We start from the raw sequence: 18,351 nt of genomic DNA, 5'->3' as shown, positions 1-18,351 counted from the left end.
CATGGCGGTGTTTGTAATCGGTCTGGGCTATGGATCGGCATGCTCCTGTTATGTGTTGTATTGTCTCGGACGCAGCATGGCAGCGTCGGCACAAGTCGGTTTGTAAATTACTGTCGCGGATTATATATTTTCTGTTATTATTATATATTTGTGATCTACTCACAAAGCGCTTTCATTTGATACCCCACACTTTATGATTTAAAAAAAAGTAAAAAACTTTGTACTGCCGACTTTTTGACGTCACAGTAACTACCCCCACCACTTTCGCGCTTGTCATCTCATATATTAGTTCCGGGCATCACACTGAATGCACTGATACCAAATATGTCCATATTTGCGACGACATGAGCGAAAATCGATTTACAATGCATGTGCTCGAAAAGTGCGTTTCCTACGGAGCCATATCATGCGGAAAGTACTACTTTTCCGCACTAGTGCTTTTTGTTTTCAATTTTTTTTTACAGTACATATGGTGCTACTTTCTCGCATTAGTGAAGAGTAACCTAAAGCCTGTTTCGCCAAGCCACTAGTATAGCCACTACATACGCCGTGTATATTCTTCGGTCTATACTTTACAAATGAATCAACAGTTCCTTTTTTGTCAAAGGTGTGGCTGATATTCAGGGATGATGTTTGTTTGTATTTGCACCTTTTCAGAACTCGACCTGTTCGCTTGTCTTGTTTCTGTACTCGTTACTTGTAATCAAGGTAAAACGTAGTAAGTAATGTCATCCTACCTGTGCTCTGTTGATGACATCGTGAGGTCCTCGCCATGTAGTAGCTGCCGGTGATTTTCGCTTGGCTAATTCTAGTGTGGCTTCGCTGGGACAGCGTTCAAACATAAGCACTCGTTCGGCCACAGAGCCTCGCGTCAGGAAGGGGCGAACGGGCGTCGTGCCGCCTGCAGCTGAGGCCGGCTCGGCAGCACCGGCGCTGGACGCGCGCCGCGCTCGTGCTTCAAACTTCGAGCGCGCCTCGGTCACGTGCGAGCCCAGCGACGCGCGCCGCTCTCCGCTCGCACCGGCCGCTGGCTTGCGGGCGCCGGTCTCTAGACGGTCCTGGTAGCGACTTTTCGCATAGTCCACTAGGGACACAGGTGGCACTACGTCAGGCCGCTCAGCCGAGCGCTCCGCTACGACGCCACCGGTGCGTAACGCGCGCAGCAAGCGCTCTTCCTCGCGCGCCACCTCCAGCCGCATGGCGGCGGGGTCGGCACGCCGGGCGCCGGCACCCACGCCGCAGGGCCCGTTACGTTCCGGCACTAAGTCCGGAGGTAAGGTTACTTCTATGGTCTCATTATCCGGTTCGGATCTCTGTTCAATATAGGGATCCGGTCGCTGCTCTCTCCGACCGTCAGGTCTAGTCGCCTCTGGCCGGTCGCGTCTAAGTTCGGGCCGCTGCTTGATTTCAGGTTTAGGTTCAGTTCTAGGCTTAGTTCTAATGCTATCTGTAAGCTTAAGTCCAGGCGTGGGCCTGCATGACAATATTTCAGTGGGCGCGAGACCTCGCGCTTTCCAGGTTTGGTATATGGCCTCGGCGTGGTCTGAAATCTGTTTCGCGATAGCTGCGATATCCTCCTCCCCGGTGTCAATTTCGCGGCGGGCCGTAGCCGCCATGGTCGAGCCGCTCGCCGCCGAGGCGCGCGCACCGCACCGATCGCTTCAGGGGCCTGCCGAGCGCCCCATCTACACACCGTAAATACACGTCTGGAAACACAGATCTCTTTGCACTGCTAACTTAAATCACCTTAAAGTGTCGTCCCGTAACAAGTTAATAGGTTGAGGTAACCAGGTAATGTTAGAAACAGCTGTAGCTCGAGCGCGCGTTTGACAATAAACAAAGGTTCGGATCGCGTGTATCGGGATGCGGCTCGGGCTGCGGCGGCGGCGGCAGACGACGGGCCGACGGCGGCTGCTCGCGTGGACTGCGGGCCGGGTGGCGGGCGGCGCGCGGCGCGCGGCGCGGCGCCGACAGGACCCCGCCCGCGCACCGTCGCTCCGCACCGCTGCTCCTCTCCCTCCCGATTCCTCCATACTCTATACGAGTACTCATCTAATCCCGACTCACGTGCAATAATATGTCATTACCACCTCAACAATGTCTAATAGCTGGATAAAGACAAAGCTAACATACTGATTTACAACTGGAAGGATATTATAATACTTCCTTAGTTAGTTCACAAAGAGTATATTCCAAAATAATGAAATTATCCCATTCATGACAAAAAAATTGTACGCCTTACGGCACAACTGACATGTACTTATGTACAGTCGGTGCGCTATCAATGCTATCATAAAATATCCACCTTTCTAAATATACAACTATTATGGCGACGTGTGGGTACATACGTTGGAGCACTTACTGAACTATTTATACCCGTGTTGGACAAATACACGGTTTATGATTTTGTTTTGATTAGAATTATAAACAGAATGACTGGGTAACCGGAAGATGCGAGTAGAATAGTAATATAAAGTCGTCATCAAAATACATATATCTGTGCGTGCTTAAACCGATGCTATTAATACTATTTCTTATTCTGTGGCTATAGTGCAAGTGCTCCAACCTGTCTGTCTAGTCTAAAGATGCACTCTATGATCGGGAGGTAAATGAAGTCGTGTTCCGATATTAGTGAGCACCTTCAAGTGCTCCAACCTGTCTGTCTAGTCTAACCATGCACTCTATGATCGGGAGGTAAATGAAGTCGTGTTCCGATATTAGTGAGCACCTTATTTCGATGTAGGTACCTACCGATACTCTTCTTATTTTTGAATCCGATGGCGACTGTGACTGTATTATTTATAACTTCTGTGACTCCCAAAAATACAAGACTTATTCAAATTTATTTATTTCGACAGCCTGAAATAAATTTTAAAAACAATTTAATAAACATAGTATGATCTAAAATGTAATGTTAATTTAATTTAAAAATTAGAAATTCAATATAAATCTAACCTCTTATTACGTAACTAAAATAAATTAAAAGTAATTGTCAACAATGTGCCACATTAGAAAAAAGTTAATTTTTATATATTATTACTTAACACTTTGACCTGCTTGTTTGTTTAAATAAAATAAATATGTACCTAGTTAATTCCTACACGAACTATTTTTATTATTAGGTATTAGAGTGGGTAGAGCCATCAAAACTTAAATTAATTTCTTCTTACGTACCTAAATACCTACTTGTCTAATTAAAGTTAAAATTATCTGACACTAGCTTTTGCCCGCGACTTTGTCTGCCTGGAATCAGTAACAGCAGCTAGAGTAAGTATAGCGCCTGGATAAAGTGTAATAGCAATCATTCAATTTGAGCATAAGCTTAATTGCTTGTCATCAATTATCAGGCAATTCATTAAATCTCTCAATTTCACCCCCCTTTTCACTCACTCTCTTTAGGCACTCAAACTATCTCTATGCCAATTTTCAACTAAATCGATTCAGCGGTTTAAGCTTGAAGAGGTAACACACAGTCAGACAGACAGACTTTCGCATTTATAATATTAGTATGGAAATGGACCGGAACAACGTACGGGCCACGGGGGTACCCCCGGCCCCCGGCACTGTTAGCCCAGAGCCAGACCTCCCCTGATACCCCCGTTTAATACCTAACTCTTATTTGAAGTCGTACATTAGTTTTGACGATAGGTAGCTTTTATCTTATTTTAAGCAGAGTTATAAATGATTTGATATTAAAATATGATGAAATATTTCAGTGCACTTTGCCCTACATGTCTGCCACATAGGTTTCTTACTACCTAAAGTTATTTATATTTTAATATAATATATGTACTTTATTAGTAAGTCGTACTTCTATATAAAAGTTTGTAAAATATCTTAATCCATAAGAAACAAACATGTACATCATTTTTTTTTTCTAAATAAGTATTAATACCTTATTAGGTTTCCTTCCTGATGACTTACTTAATTACAATGATTAAATTTAAAAGTGAATCTAAACTAGACTTTACTGAATTGGCCACTTTGTAATGTAAAGCATCTGCCGGCATTTCAAAGCGATCATTTTCAAAGACTTCAAATTAAGGAGACGCTGTTATTTATATCCATTTTTCCCGTATACCTATATTCTTAGATTGAAACACAGCGTGTTGGGTGCAGACGCAGACGGTAAGTAGTACCTACCTACGCAAACGCTATTTTAAGTGTTTACTCGGAATTTACTAGTAAATAAAGTAGTACATTCAATCAATTAAATTACTTTACTACATAATCAGACCTGTTTTCTACAAATACAAATATGATGATAATGAAATCCTAGCCGAATTCGGTTCGGCCACGGCGACTGTGTGAACTGGACTATATACAAAAAATAAAACTAAAAAAACGTAATAAAAATAAATAGATACCTACTTACATAGTACATTATATTAGAGTGTACCTAGTTGCTCCACTCTCCAGTGCGTCCTTATGTAGCTTGAGTACCCAATTTTGTAATTTAAAAAAACAATGGTATAAGAGTTAATTAATAAAACTGTATTTACTTCATTGTAATGAATCAATGTGTTATTTTGCGTAGGGATGTAAAGGAGAGGATAGATTGTTAGCATGGAGTGTTTGTCATAATGGAGTTTAGTTACAATTGTGGCTGTGACGTCTGGGTCGGGGCGCGGGCGCGCGGCGCGCACGCGCGTCGGCGCGGGCGCCACAAATAGCACGCGCCGTGTATTTATTTACACGCTCCCCTACTTCTTCCTCTTATCTGCCCGCAGGACCATGCCATGCGGTCAGCAGCCCGAGTCGCGCGGAACACCTCACTTCAATATTTTATTTCCAAATCTACACAAGTAAAGTGGTATTCTACTTCAAAAGTCGTGCCCGAGCAAAGGCAAACACGCCTATGTGCAACATAGCAGTTTTATATGCCTATGTAAAAAAATACAATTGTTCGTAAGGGATTCCCAATGTTATTAATTTCTACCTATAAGGGCCACTTGCACCATCTCACTAACCCGGGGTTAACCAGTTAAACCGTTAACCCAGTGTCAAATTGTACTGGTAACCATGGTAACTCCAGGTATAACAGGTGCAAGAGGTCCTAAATCTTTTAACAAAATAAATTCGCGCTAACCTAATTGTGTACTGGTTGATTGTATCGTCAATACTAGGCTAGAAGGGCACAGACCGTCACTATAGGTAGTTACACTATACTACAACGAGACCTAATTAAAGTAAAGTCGTGTCGGAGATTTTAATTTCGAAAGTGAATATTAGTAAACACCCGTATGATGGGACTGCCACCAGTAATGGGATGGTATAGCTATAGACAAATCCTGTAAAATAGGTATTTAGGGGAAATGTGTGTAAAATGATCAGGGAAACACTTTACCGTGTTCAAAGTTTAAGAGAAAAACACTTAGATATTTATGAATAGTCCATTTAATTAACTAAGCATTAACTAAGCAACTGCATATTATACTCATGTCTCAGGTTTGCAAGTAGTTTATTAATTATGTTATGTTTCGTAAAAGTCTAGTAATGGATCTTTTTATACCTATGTATGGATAAAACGATCCCTAGGGTAGGGTTAAAATGATCACAGATGATTAATTTGTGATATCAGGATTACTTTCGTCTAAATCATTTAAGCCAGTCGATTCCAGTGTTTCTCTATTTTTAGAAGATATTGATTTTTTTTCGCTTATACTTTGCCTTCTTTTTAATGCCATCAGAGGCAGTCTGCTTGCTATTTTAAAAGGCGATCCATAATTTAACCGCATTAAGAGCCCTTAGCATTTCTTCCTAAGGTAATTTTTTTAGCTTAGCTTTAAGGTACAGAAAAAAAAATCATCTGGAATACCTGCTTCTAGGTAAGATTGTCAGGTTTTTTGGTCCCCTTATTTTATAGCAACATTATTGGAATATTTTTTAATGACTCGAAACGTTAAAATGAAAAAAAAAAACACACACTGGTAATTAAAACACAGAACCGGAAAAACCGGAATGGAATCTTCAGTACCGGTTCTTTCGATACTATAAGTAAAACTAAACCTCGGTTCTGAATTTCCCAGGAGCATGCTCTAATTACGATACGATACGAGTGTTGACTGTTGAGGTGAAAGTAGTACAAGCAAGCAGCTACACTGCCACGCTGTAGATCGGTGAACGTTATTACAGAAGGCATAAGGTCCATGCACCGATCGATGTACAGTTAACAGTGGGGCGGTGGTACATATTTGAGACGTTACTGTCACAGGGATGCGTATTTTTTGCCTGTATGTTACATATCACATGTGTAGGTACGCCATGTTAGGACGAGCTGTCAAAACAAGTCGAATCAGACTGCTTGATTTGATTTGCCTCGCGGGCAGTGACGGCCCCACTGAGGCGCGCTAGAAATCGAAAGCTAGACATTGCTGCTAAAATGGCGAGAGAAAAGTGAAAACAGGAATGTAAATGAACAAGTCATGGCCCAAACGATGCATAAACTCTTGGTTATCGTGACAAATGTATTACGTTAGCTTAACAATATAGTCAGGTCATATTTTTCACAAAATTGATTTCGACTGGCAAATCATGTTACTTTTTGGCAACCGGGTTTTTTAACCTAATTTGAATCCGAATTTGCCGGTTGCTCGATCGAAATCTTGACCGGAAGTGAAATATTCAAAATGGCGGCCATTATTACCGACCCTAATGAGTTCCTTGTATGGAGACCCATATTTTTTAAAACATTTTTTTTTATAATATTAGTTTTTGGAACACGTGCTGGTAAAGAGCTTCGGCGATAGCGGATCTCCTTGTTTAACTCCTCTTTGTACATCGAAGGACGGGCCAGAAGACTGAAGTTTTATGGCGGCTGTGCTGTTGGAGTAAATGGTTTTTAAAAGTTTTATGTAGTTCGGTGCTATTTCTTGGTGTTGTAGAGCTTCAAATATGGAATGATGCGATATACTATCGAATGCCTTCGAGTAGTCGATGAAGGCGAGGTAAAGGGGGAGATTGTGCTCTGTGCATTTTTCGATCACTTGATTTAGTGCATGCAGATGGTCAGTGGTAGACAAGCCGGGGCGGAATCCAGCTTGCTCGGGGGGTTGATGGAGATCAAGCTGTCCTGAGATGCGGTTCTCTATGATTTTTATAAAAGTTTTGTAGAGATGGGATACAAGGCTGATAGGGCGGTAGTTACCTATATTAGCCTTGTCTCTCTTGGGAGATAGGGGCTTGATTGTCGGGGAAAGGAGGCTGACCAACCTTCGCTTCGCCGACGACATAGTCTTGTTTTCCTTAACTTCATCCGAGTTAAGTCACATGCTAGAAGACCTTAGCAACGCAAGCCTCGAGGTTGGACTGAAGATGAATATGTCGAAAACCAAGGTCATGACTAACAGCACAAAACGTAGGATTGAGATAAACGGAGAACACATCGCATATGTCCAAGAATACCTTTATCTTGGCCAAATAGTCTCTTTCCAGGCGCGACAGGACAAAGAAGTCCAAAGACGCACCGAAAACGCCTGGAAGAGCTATTGGTCAATGAAACACCTGATGAAGGGAGACCTACCTCTGTCACTCAAGCGTAGGCTTATGGACATGTGCGTACTTCTAGTTCTCACCTACGGTGCTCAGACCTGGTCCTTGACGGAAGCTCAGAAGTCCAAACTCGGGGTTTGCCAGAGAGCTATGGAGCGCAGCATATTAGGTGTAAAATTAAGAGATCGAGTCCGAAACACCACGCTGCGCTCTAAGACTCAAATAATAGACGTAGCTCGGAAAGCGGCCAAGTTGAAATGGGACTGGGCTGGTCATGTCTGCCGAATGCAGGATGACTTGTGGGCCAAGTTAACCACGGAGTGGGAGCCCCACGAGTCTAACCGGGGATCCGGCAGACCTCGTCGGCGATGGCGGGATAACTTGGACTCCTTGACAGGCTGGCCAGATATAGCATTAAACAGAGACGACTGGAAAAAGAGGGGGGAGGCCTTTGCCCAGCAGTGGGACACAGTGCCCAAGTAACACAGATAGCTGTATAGCAGCCGAATAATGGAGTACGAATACGCTTGAAGCTGAGTATAAAAGCTGTATAAGAGCAGAATCAGCGAGTTTTCAGCATTTATAACTCTTAAATGGGCACAAATTTAGGCAGCTTTAAGTTCACATAGCTGCTTAAGAGCGTAGTAGCAGCAATTTAACGGAGTTATAAGGGGTAACAGGAGTTATAAGAGCTGCATTTTAACTGGGTAAGAGACCACCAGTTACCCGTTATTCAGCAAATATTTCACATGTACGCCCTAATACCGGGAAAAGTTGACGTTGGGCTTAATAAAAGAGAATTAATGTCAAATAAATACAAAGGCAGCTCTCTGTTAGTATAAAGTTTAAAGTGAATGCAGGTAACATAAGCAAACGGCCGCCATCACAATACTAAATTCTGAATAAATAATAATAATAATAATAAATAAATATTATTATTATTGCAGAAAATAGCAGTAATAATAACACGTATTTTCTGAAAGTTTGGAGTACCCATCTACTATTGTTCCAAATATACAGCCCTTTAAAGATTAAACAAAAGCTTTTTTTAGGTTTTCTTAAATAACTCTTAAACGATGGCGCATAGCAAAAACTGTTCTCCTACATAAGTAATCTGCATAAAATTGCCTACAAGAAAGATTCCGTACAATTTTTCGATAGGATCAATTAACGCGGGAAAGTTAATTATAATAAATTCTAAGATCCTTTTTTAGGTTTTCGTAAATAACTCGTAAACTGTGGCGCATAGAAAAAATGTTCTTCTACACAAGTAATCTGCATAAAATTTCCTACAAGAAAGATTCCGTACAATTTTTCGATTGAATCAATATTCAAAGAGATATTAACGAGGGAAAGTTAATTATAATCAATTCTAAGCTTCCTTTTTTTAAGTTTACGTAAATAACTCGTAAACGGCGGCGAATAGCAATAAATGTTGTGTAATTTAAATAATCTACACAAATTTTTCTACAAAAAAGATTTATTACACTTTTCACTGGGATCAGTATTTAAAACGATATTAAAGGAAGACAGTTAATTACATAATTAATGTCATTAACGGGTCTAACGCGATTAAATTTCATTATTTTATTTATTTATTTTCATGTATTTTATGTAATGTTCTTTCATTTAATACCCGATAATTAAGACTATTATTTGCATAATATGAGCGCATTAAGGTGGAATTGTTGGAGCGGTTTAGTTTTTTTGGTACAACTTCCACAGTTTTGATCAGAAATTAAAAATTTAAGCTATGACGTATAGTTCTTTTCTATTATACGCAACATTGTTATAACGTTTTTAGTTGAGTTATAAAATATATATACTCGAACTTTTTTCATAAAAAAGTGTTTTTTCTTTGTTTGTAGCTCTTAAAATATACATTGTTTTTATAAATAGTGTATTAACAAATCATAATATATTTAATAACCTTTCGTTTGATATAGCACACGTGTATGTATGACTCATGGTATAGTTATAATTTAGATTTTGCAAATTTGGGTAGTGGTCACATGTATGACGCCATTATTTGTCACTCAGGCACTATAGAGATTGTCTCCCAGCAGTTTTATGATTCTTTTTATATTGCTAATAACATACTAGAAGCTTATGCGGATTATCCTGAAAATGCCCATTTTCGTTTTTTTTTTACTTTAATGCATTTGTTCTAGCAAATACCTACATTTTCATGCATAATTTTCACATTCTTGGTCTGATTTTGATTTTTTTGATATCAGTGCATGGCTTGAGACATCAGCTTAAATGTTGTAGTAATGGCTTTAACGTGCGACTTTAGGTTTGGTTGTAAAACCCAAATAATCGAATTTTATTTCATCATTTTGATTTCTTTTTAAATTTCTCTTAAACTATTGTATATTTTGGTACATAGTGTGGAAATGAGATATAGAATATTTAATTGGCTTTCGTTTAATACCCCACACGTGTATGTGCAATGCATAGTTTGGGTGCAATATGCAATATTCGCAACGAGGCGGGAGTAATTTTGATGACGTCATTCCGCTGAAGTAGATTGCCGGCGCCGCTGTCTCCCAGCAGTTTTGGAGATCCAATACCATGCCCAATACTAAAATTTGGTTTCGGTTTCCGGATCTGAACTATCTCTTCGGCCGTTTCCCATAAGGCATAGTACTATGCTGTGTTGAGTCAACTGGGCCTTGGTGTTCCGAGGCGAAGGGTTTTGTGAGGGATCTGGGTAGGCGCTTGCGGGATAGGGGTTGTGATAATAGGTCTGGTGCGTACCTGGTCCAACGTATAATCTTTGGCAGTTCAAAGTGGGAACGCCGCTGATATTATGGGGACGTTTTGGCCGGGTACTTACCGGATTAGGGTATAGGTTTCCTCTTTTAAGTTATTATTATTGTACTCATTTTTTTTCTTTTTTAGGGTTCCGTACCCAAAGGGTAAAAACGGGACCCTATTACTAAGACTCCGATGTCCGTCTGTCCGTCTGTCTGTCACCAGGCTGTATCTCATGAACCGTGATAGCTAGACAGTTGAAATTTTCACAGATGATGTATTTCTGTTGCCGCTATAACAACAATTACTAAAAAGTACGGAACCCTCGGTGCGCGAGTCAGACTCGCACTTGGCCGGGTTTTTTTAAATTAATATCGACGATGCGTGTTGCAGATACGTGCTTACGTGTAAACGAACGTTCTGTTTTGACGAAATCTGAGGTGGATGAGCTTTTTGTAATGTGACAAAGCCTGCGCTGTGGATCTGATGGTATGCCTTTTTTTAGTTAATAAAATTTTGTTTCACGTTATATGTATATCTAGTGGATTCATAGATACCTATTTAATTTTCGTCGTGAATGAATAAGAAATTCAATAATTCAAGGTGAATATTTTATTTTATTTCGCCTAGGTACCTTACGGATTTATATAAAAGATCTATTTGGTTCCTCAGGTATCAATTTGCATTTTATGATCAAATCAAAATAATATTAAGGGGCATTTCGCATCCTCAGATATCAATTCTCATTATGAACACACTAAAAATGAAGAAATTGAAGATGGCGGCCGATTCTTATAATTTGGACTAGGTACGGATTCATAATAAGTGGTCTTTCGGATCCTCAAGTTTCAACATGATCAGTTTAATGATAATAATAATGAGATTCGAGAATGCGGTTGTGATAATATTGACGACGGATTCATATTAAGCGGCCTGTCGGGTCCTGACTTACAAATTTTTGTTATGATCACATATATGTATATATATACCAATTGTGTGGAAATACGAGACAGTGAATTTAGTACATTGTTGATCCCAGTTTTTTATTAAAAGTCCTCCTGCACGCCCTCAGATCCCGATTTCCAACTCACTCGGAACAGTATAGTACATAACTACAAATGTTTGATATGCCACCCAGTTTTCCGCGTACCCACTACACCACCATTGAGCAGATAACGGTCCACCTATCCTACTTATAGACCTACGCAAACGAGTTGACCACAGCATAGACCCCACATCAAATTGCATTTTGCCTTCTAGCTCCAAAATAACCCAATCAAGTAATCAATAAAACAAACCGAAAACCCAAAACTTTCCAAAAAATCGCTTAATAAATACCTAACAAATAAATATTTTTAAACGCTTCAGGAATTATATGATGAGGTATCATATCATTAGAAATATCTATATCTGTACTTAAACAACTTTGTTTTATTTCATGTTAATGTTATTAATATTATGCTTAAAGTAAGCAAAGTAGCACTTAAGATGCAACTACTCAACGTGATCTCATATTATACGTAATTCCGAAGAAATGATTGTAGTAGTTCGCTATATTTATAAGATTGCTGCGCCCTTGCAGGGTCCATATTATGTACTTAACTAATATTATGTAATATAAACGAAATAAATATAACACAACAACACACGAAAAACACAAGTTAAAATATTTTCATAAGAAAGTAATTTAATTTGTTCTGACAGTATTATGTAATAAATATGTTTGCAATAAATAAATAATAAATAAATCTTATAGGACATCCTTACAAAGATTGACTAAGTCCCACAGTAAGCTCAAGAAGGATTGTCTTCTGGGTACTCAGGCAACAATATACATAATATACAAATACATAAATACTTAGAAAACACCCAAGACTCAGGAACAAATATCTGTGCTCATCACACAAATAAATGCCCTTACCGGGATTCGAACCCGGGACCATCGGCTTCACAGGTAGGGTCAAAAAATAAATAAAGTTTTTGACTTTTGCACCCTCTTAATCGTCTATACTCATCTCTCTCTACGATTTTACCTAATTTCATTTAAAACATCAAAATGCCGGGAGGTGAATGGACTTTACGAAGAAAAAAGATTTCACCGTTGATGCTGTAACTGCATGCACTAAACGGAGCTGTTCAACTGCTTACCTGAAAAGAATTCACCGTTTATGCTGTAACTGCATGCACTAAAGGGAGCTGTTCAACTGCTTACCTGAAAAGATTTCACCGTTTATGCTGTAACTGCATGCAATAAAGGGAGCTGTTCAACTGCTTACCTGAAAAGATTTCACCGTTTATGCTGTAACTGCATGCAATAAAGGGAGCTGTTCAACTGCTTACCTGAAAAGATTTCACCGTTTATGCTGTAACTGCATGCAATAAAGGGAGCTGTTCAACTGCTTACCTGAAAAGATTTCACCGTTTATGCTGTAACTGCATGCACTAAAGGGAGCTGTTCAACTGCTTACCTGAAAAGATTTCACCGTTTATGCTGTAACTGCATGCAATAAAGGGAGCTGTTCAACTGCTTACCTGAAAAGATTTCACCGTTTATGCTGTAACTGCATGCAATAAAGGGAGCTGTTCAACTGCTTACCTGAAAAGATTTCACCGTTTATGCTGTAACTGCATGCAATAAAGGGAGCTGTTCAACTGCTTACCTGAAAAGATTTCACCATTTATGCTGTAACTGCATGCAATAAAGGGAGCTGTTCAACTGCTTACCTGAAAAGATTTCACCGTTTATGCTGTAACTGCATGCAATAAAGGGAGCTGTTCAACTGCTTACCTGAAAAGATTTCACCGTTGATGCTGTAACTGCATGCACTAAAGGGAGCTGTTCAATTGCTTACCTGAAAAGCCAAAAAGTTAATGTAATATAGTATTATATTTCTTCTCGAAGAACCAATTTATTAATCCTACTTAATAATTCGATGAACATTATAATCCGCAATGCAACAGTTTCATTCATAACATTAAAAGACCTGCAATCCAAACCGGAAGGAGGACATTAGAGGTAAATCATGAAGTATATTTAGAAATATATTGTAGTCAAATTGGCACAAAAATCCTGAAGAAACTAAGTAGGTTTAAACGACTAGAAGGCATAGAAGTTACTTATTATCAAACCATACGACAATAGGTTAGTGCTGTATTATGTACATAATATCTATTTCCCATTTCGGGATCCATTGCATTTAAACCCATACGTGAAGTCCGTTTTTTTATTGAAGATTATAAGTACAGCACTAACCTATTGTACAGAAGAAGCCGTGTTCTATGATAATCAGAGAGAATACTTAACAAAAATTCTACTCTCCGTTAGACTCAACATTTCGGCACACAACATTTGTATCTGATCCAAATAAATCAAACAGTAAACAGATCAAAAAGAGAAAATAATGTATAGGAATCATTTTATTCAAAATACACACCGGCGCCGATAACCAACGATTATTATTAATTGAGCAATGAACTTTACAAAGAGAAAATAAATTAAATATCCTTCATACGAACTAATACGAACCATTGACATTTTATAATGATGACATCTTGTATATACTATGTACCTCTACATTCCATAATACTATGTCTATGGATGACATTGATGACAAAGGGCAAAGAACAAAGCAGGGGGAGGGGGGGACACTAGAAATGTAGTTAACGTCGGTAGATGCAGGCGATTTCTATATCTTGATCCCAGACAACCTACTTTTGCGTAAAGTCGACTTCCGATGCTTTCGATTTTGCAAACTACGTCACCAGATGTCACTATAAAATTGATACAATTTTAAGGCATGAATACAACATTGAGAAGGTTGCATATACCTAGCTTGTCAAGACCTTTCTTTATTTATAATGCTGTTACTTGGCAACGGTTGTTTACATGCAACATGTCAGACAAAAATAAATGTCGTAAACAGAAACAAGCTTATTTTTAGTAGTAGAGGTACCTGCTTAAACAAGAGATAATACCTATGGATGGATCCGAATTATGACATCGTTACTCATGTGATAATTTTGAACAATATCTGGAGCAAACTGTGTACGGAGCTACAGTGTGGCGTGGCGTAGGTATTACCCCAAATTCTCCTAATGTGACAATTATTGCAAAGAAAATGGATATGTGTAGAGTCAGAAGCTGCAAGTGATGGATTCAACCTACTTGATACCAACTTGGTACTTACACCTGCTTTTATTAGGTACTATCTTTGTATGCCAAATTGAAAGCAATAAAAATACTTACTTTACTTTATGTATTTGTTAAATTAATTCCACTCTTTAAAACCATTTCTGCATAATGTTGGCCTTACAGAGTTCTTATTACCTACGTACTTACTTAATGTAAAAATAAGTTTACCTAAATAAGTATATCTTTATTTCGGCATGTTTAATTATTTGGTTGATAGAATGATTTATTTGTGCACGTAATGAGAGCTATATAATTGCCAGAATTTAAATCCAAAATCCTTAAATATTACAGACACATTTATACATAATATTCTATATAAGTTGAACACACATTTCCGTCAGTACACGAAGGCGGCAAATAAAAAAAAATGGTGCAATTAACTACGATGACGCTTAAAGAATAGCTGAAGTGTGCAAAAGAGAAGCCATTACGTATATGAACATACCATGAGTGCGAAAGAGGCAGACTACAAATGAAAAAAAGTGACCATTTTTAGGGTTCCGTACCCAAAGGGTAAAAACGGGACCCTATCACTAAGACTCTGCTGTCCGTCTGTCTGTCATCAGTAACAGCTTTTATAACGACTAAATTAAGTAAGGTTTTGAGAAGCGTTTTACAGAGGAGAAAAAAACTATATCCATTTAATCCATTCTCTCTGACTTCCTATGCATGAATGAAAAAAGATCTTGGCCAAACTATACATTCCAACTTATCCTAATATAATAGATAGATAGATAAATGATTTATTTGTGCACGTAACGACTAAACTAAGTAAGGTTTTGTGAAGCGTTTTACAGAGGAGAAAAAAACTATATCCATTCTCTGACTTCCTATGCATGAATGAAAAAAGATCTTGGCCAAACTATACATTCCAACTTATCCTAATATCCCACATACATATGACTTATGGTCACCTTAATTAGCGATAGCGATGAGCGACTCGCGATGAGCAAGTGTTTCTTTACTGGCATAAGTCTCTGAAAATGATGTAACAGGCAGTGCTAGCCATCAACAAGACGCCGATATTGTACATCTAAAATTCTAAATGTACCTACATTCAATTATACGCTAGAAAAGAAGTGGTACCTATTTACTTTCTCGTGGTCGGTCGAACACAACTTTTTACGTCTTCTTGTCCGTATTCTTGACTGTTTTATTCGCAGTGACTTTTTTTAACTTTTAGACCGCTAGCAACACGACAGCAACCGCTATACACTACAACACTTACAATAATGTTTAAAATTTATCTTCTATCATTTTGATAAGCTTTACTTAGTTATCCGAGGTCAATAACATTATACTATTTCTCTACACAATAATTAACGAGTCACCGCAGTCGATGTAGACTGTAGACATCTTAAATACCTCTTAAATAGTCGCGGCAACTATCATCTGTAAAGATGCTGTGGCCAATGATGATGGTGAAATCTGGCTGTACAATTCTGGTGTTGATTCTCATCTGTGATTGCGCGAAAACTCTGGGATACTTTATCTTCTGGGATTTTCCCAAACCTATTGACTAGAATTGCTAGATCGATTGACCGAACAGCTTTTGATTTCAGGCACAATATAGAACTCTACACTACAGATGGTAATAAAATAGGAGCAGCTCAAGAATTAGGCAACGGAGCGGCCTACGTAGCAGTGGAGCCTCCGCAGACGTTCATCTCGTCCGGCTACAACAACTACCTTATGAAAGCATCAAGGCATGTGTCTAGTTCAGAAGATTCGCGTTTTAACTAATAATATAAAACTGTTCCTGATAAGTACTGGGCACACAGTCAGACTACGTCCCAACTTTAGTATGTAAGCACGGCAAGTTAGGTTACCAAAGGATTATACTTTGAACATAATGTGTGTTCGGAACTTCGGAGCATCATGAAACTCATTGCACGAAATAGTAAAACTGCACTTTCGGTCTAAAAATATTCGAAATATGAGTTTACTAAATGTACGAGTAGATTCAACATTGACAGTTTTGACTGCACAAGTGCACATCCTAGCCACTATTGTGTAACGGGTTGATACGGGAACTTGATACTGTTTATAGACTTGGCCGACTAGCTGACTCGGGACTCGGGAGCCGATTAGTCAGCTAGTCGGCCAAGTCCATCATCGGCACATCACTATAAAAATTACTCTCGAATATCCAGAGCCACTGAAGTATAAGTAATAGCTTTATTAAATCACATTTACAAACGGGTCTATCACGAATTTATTTTGTTACCTTTATTTACCGACGTTTCGACACAGGTTTCACTGGTCGTGGTCGCGGCTAACTGACGTCCCAGCAAAATGTCAAAACAGAGATTTCAGATTTTCAGATTTCAGATTTCAGATGATTTATTGATAAATGTACATCTCATTTCCATGTCAAACAAAAATACAAAATATTCAAAGATAATATAAACATTAAATTATAAGTTACATAATATTAAATTGCACATTACATTATTTTTATTTACAGGGTTTGATTGTAGTGTTAGGATCAATGATCCTTTTCCAGAAATTCGTTTACACTGTAGCACGCAAGGTCAATAAGGAGTGCTTTAAGTTTTTTTGTAAATGAGGCATTACTATCCTGTTTTTTTATGTGTTCAGGAACACAGTTATACAAATGGATCCCCGCAACGCTGAGAGCCGCGCGAGCCTTAGCTAGACGTGTGCGCGGGGGCATCAACAGGTGCCGATTGCGTGTAGGTCTTTGGGTAGATTGCCCGTATGTTTTATAGTTATGTAGGTTGCCTCGAATGTACGTACAAGCAGTCATTATGTAAGCACTTGATAAGGTAAGGATTTTGTGATGTCTGAATATGTCTTTAGCGGGATGGTCTACCGGTTTTCGGTCTATGATGCGCAAAGCTCGCTTTTGCATTTTAAAAACCCTGTCACGATTTGCAGTCGTTGCCCATAAATCAACCCCCTGAGTCAAAATTGAGTGAAAGTAACCGAAGTATGCTTTCCTCAAGTTGCCAGGAGATAAGGTGGGTGCGAGTCTAGACAGTGCATAGCAAGCGGCGGACAGTTTGTCGCATATATAGTCAATGTGTGATGACCATGTCAGTCCTGAATCAATTACGAAGCCCAGGTACCTAGCAGAATCTACCTGAGGTACTGCAGTGGTGTTATTGGTGGTTATATTTAGAGGGCTATATTTCTTTTTTAAACTAAAATGTATAATGTTTGTTTTATCTACATTTAGTAACATGCCATTGGAGGTGAACCACCGAGACATGTTTTCCATGACTTTAGTTTTAATTTCAAGGCTTCCACTTCATCAGCATGAACTATGATGCACGTATCGTCTGCAAAGATCACATATTCCGGCTCATTACAGGCAGTCGTAATGTCATTTATTAAAATCAAAACAGGTTATTTCCCATAACCGATCCTTGAGGCACGGCGCAGTCCCCAATCGGTTCCAGATCTGATCCCGTATTGAGGACGTAGGTGCGCTGTTTTCGATTTCCCAGGAACGACGCAATTGCACTGTGGAAACTACCTGTGAAGCCGTAATATGAGAGCTTGGCGAGAAGAAGCGAATGGTCGATCATCTCGAAGGCACGCGACAAGTCGCAGAATACCGCTGCGACATGCCGCCCGCCCTCCAGATGCGCTGTCACTCGATCCACTACTTCACGCGCCGCGTCTGTGGTAGACCGTCCCGGCTGGTACGCAAATTGCTGGCGGTTTAAAAGATTGTTTGTCATGATATGTTTCATCATTCTATCACTAATTAAGCGTTCAAAAATTTTTGAGAATATAGGTATTAATGATATTGGCCTATAATTTTTTGGCAAGTGCATTTCCCCCTTTTTTTTATAAACAGGCTGAACTTTAATTAGTTTTAATACGTCAGGATAAATTCCGGCATGTATGCAATTATTGAACAATAAAAGTAACAGTGAAAT

At 39.1% G+C, this 18,351-nt stretch overlaps 2 protein-coding genes across 3 annotated transcripts in view; both read right to left on the bottom strand.

Annotated features, from left to right (window-relative positions):
• The window catches only part of LOC134754826 (serine/threonine-protein phosphatase 2A regulatory subunit B'' subunit beta-like), a 146,738-nt gene extending 144,802 nt beyond the window's left edge, over window positions 1-1,936 (bottom strand). For both annotated transcript variants that reach the window (XM_063691253.1, XM_063691254.1), the window contains exon 1: window positions 738-1,936. In XM_063691253.1, the coding sequence (XP_063547323.1) occupies window positions 738-1,616 (879 nt within the window). In that variant the 5' untranslated portion in view covers window positions 1,617-1,936. The remainder of the gene's footprint in view (window positions 1-737) is intronic.
• Window positions 1,937-17,802: 15,866 nt separating this feature from the next.
• On the bottom strand, window positions 17,803-18,150 carry LOC134753767 (uncharacterized). Its single transcript, XM_063689705.1, has one exon. The coding sequence runs from the start codon at window positions 18,148-18,150 to the stop codon at window positions 17,803-17,805; it is 348 nt and encodes a 115-aa protein (XP_063545775.1).
• Between the last annotated feature and the right edge of the window lie 201 nt (window positions 18,151-18,351).

Source organism: Cydia strobilella, chromosome Z (genome assembly GCF_947568885.1).
Source record: "Cydia strobilella chromosome Z, ilCydStro3.1, whole genome shotgun sequence".
In the NCBI taxonomy this organism is placed as follows: Eukaryota; Metazoa; Arthropoda; class Insecta; order Lepidoptera; family Tortricidae; genus Cydia; species Cydia strobilella.
Note: the sequence above shows the minus strand (reverse complement) of the source record. Positions and strands in the feature narration are given on the sequence as shown.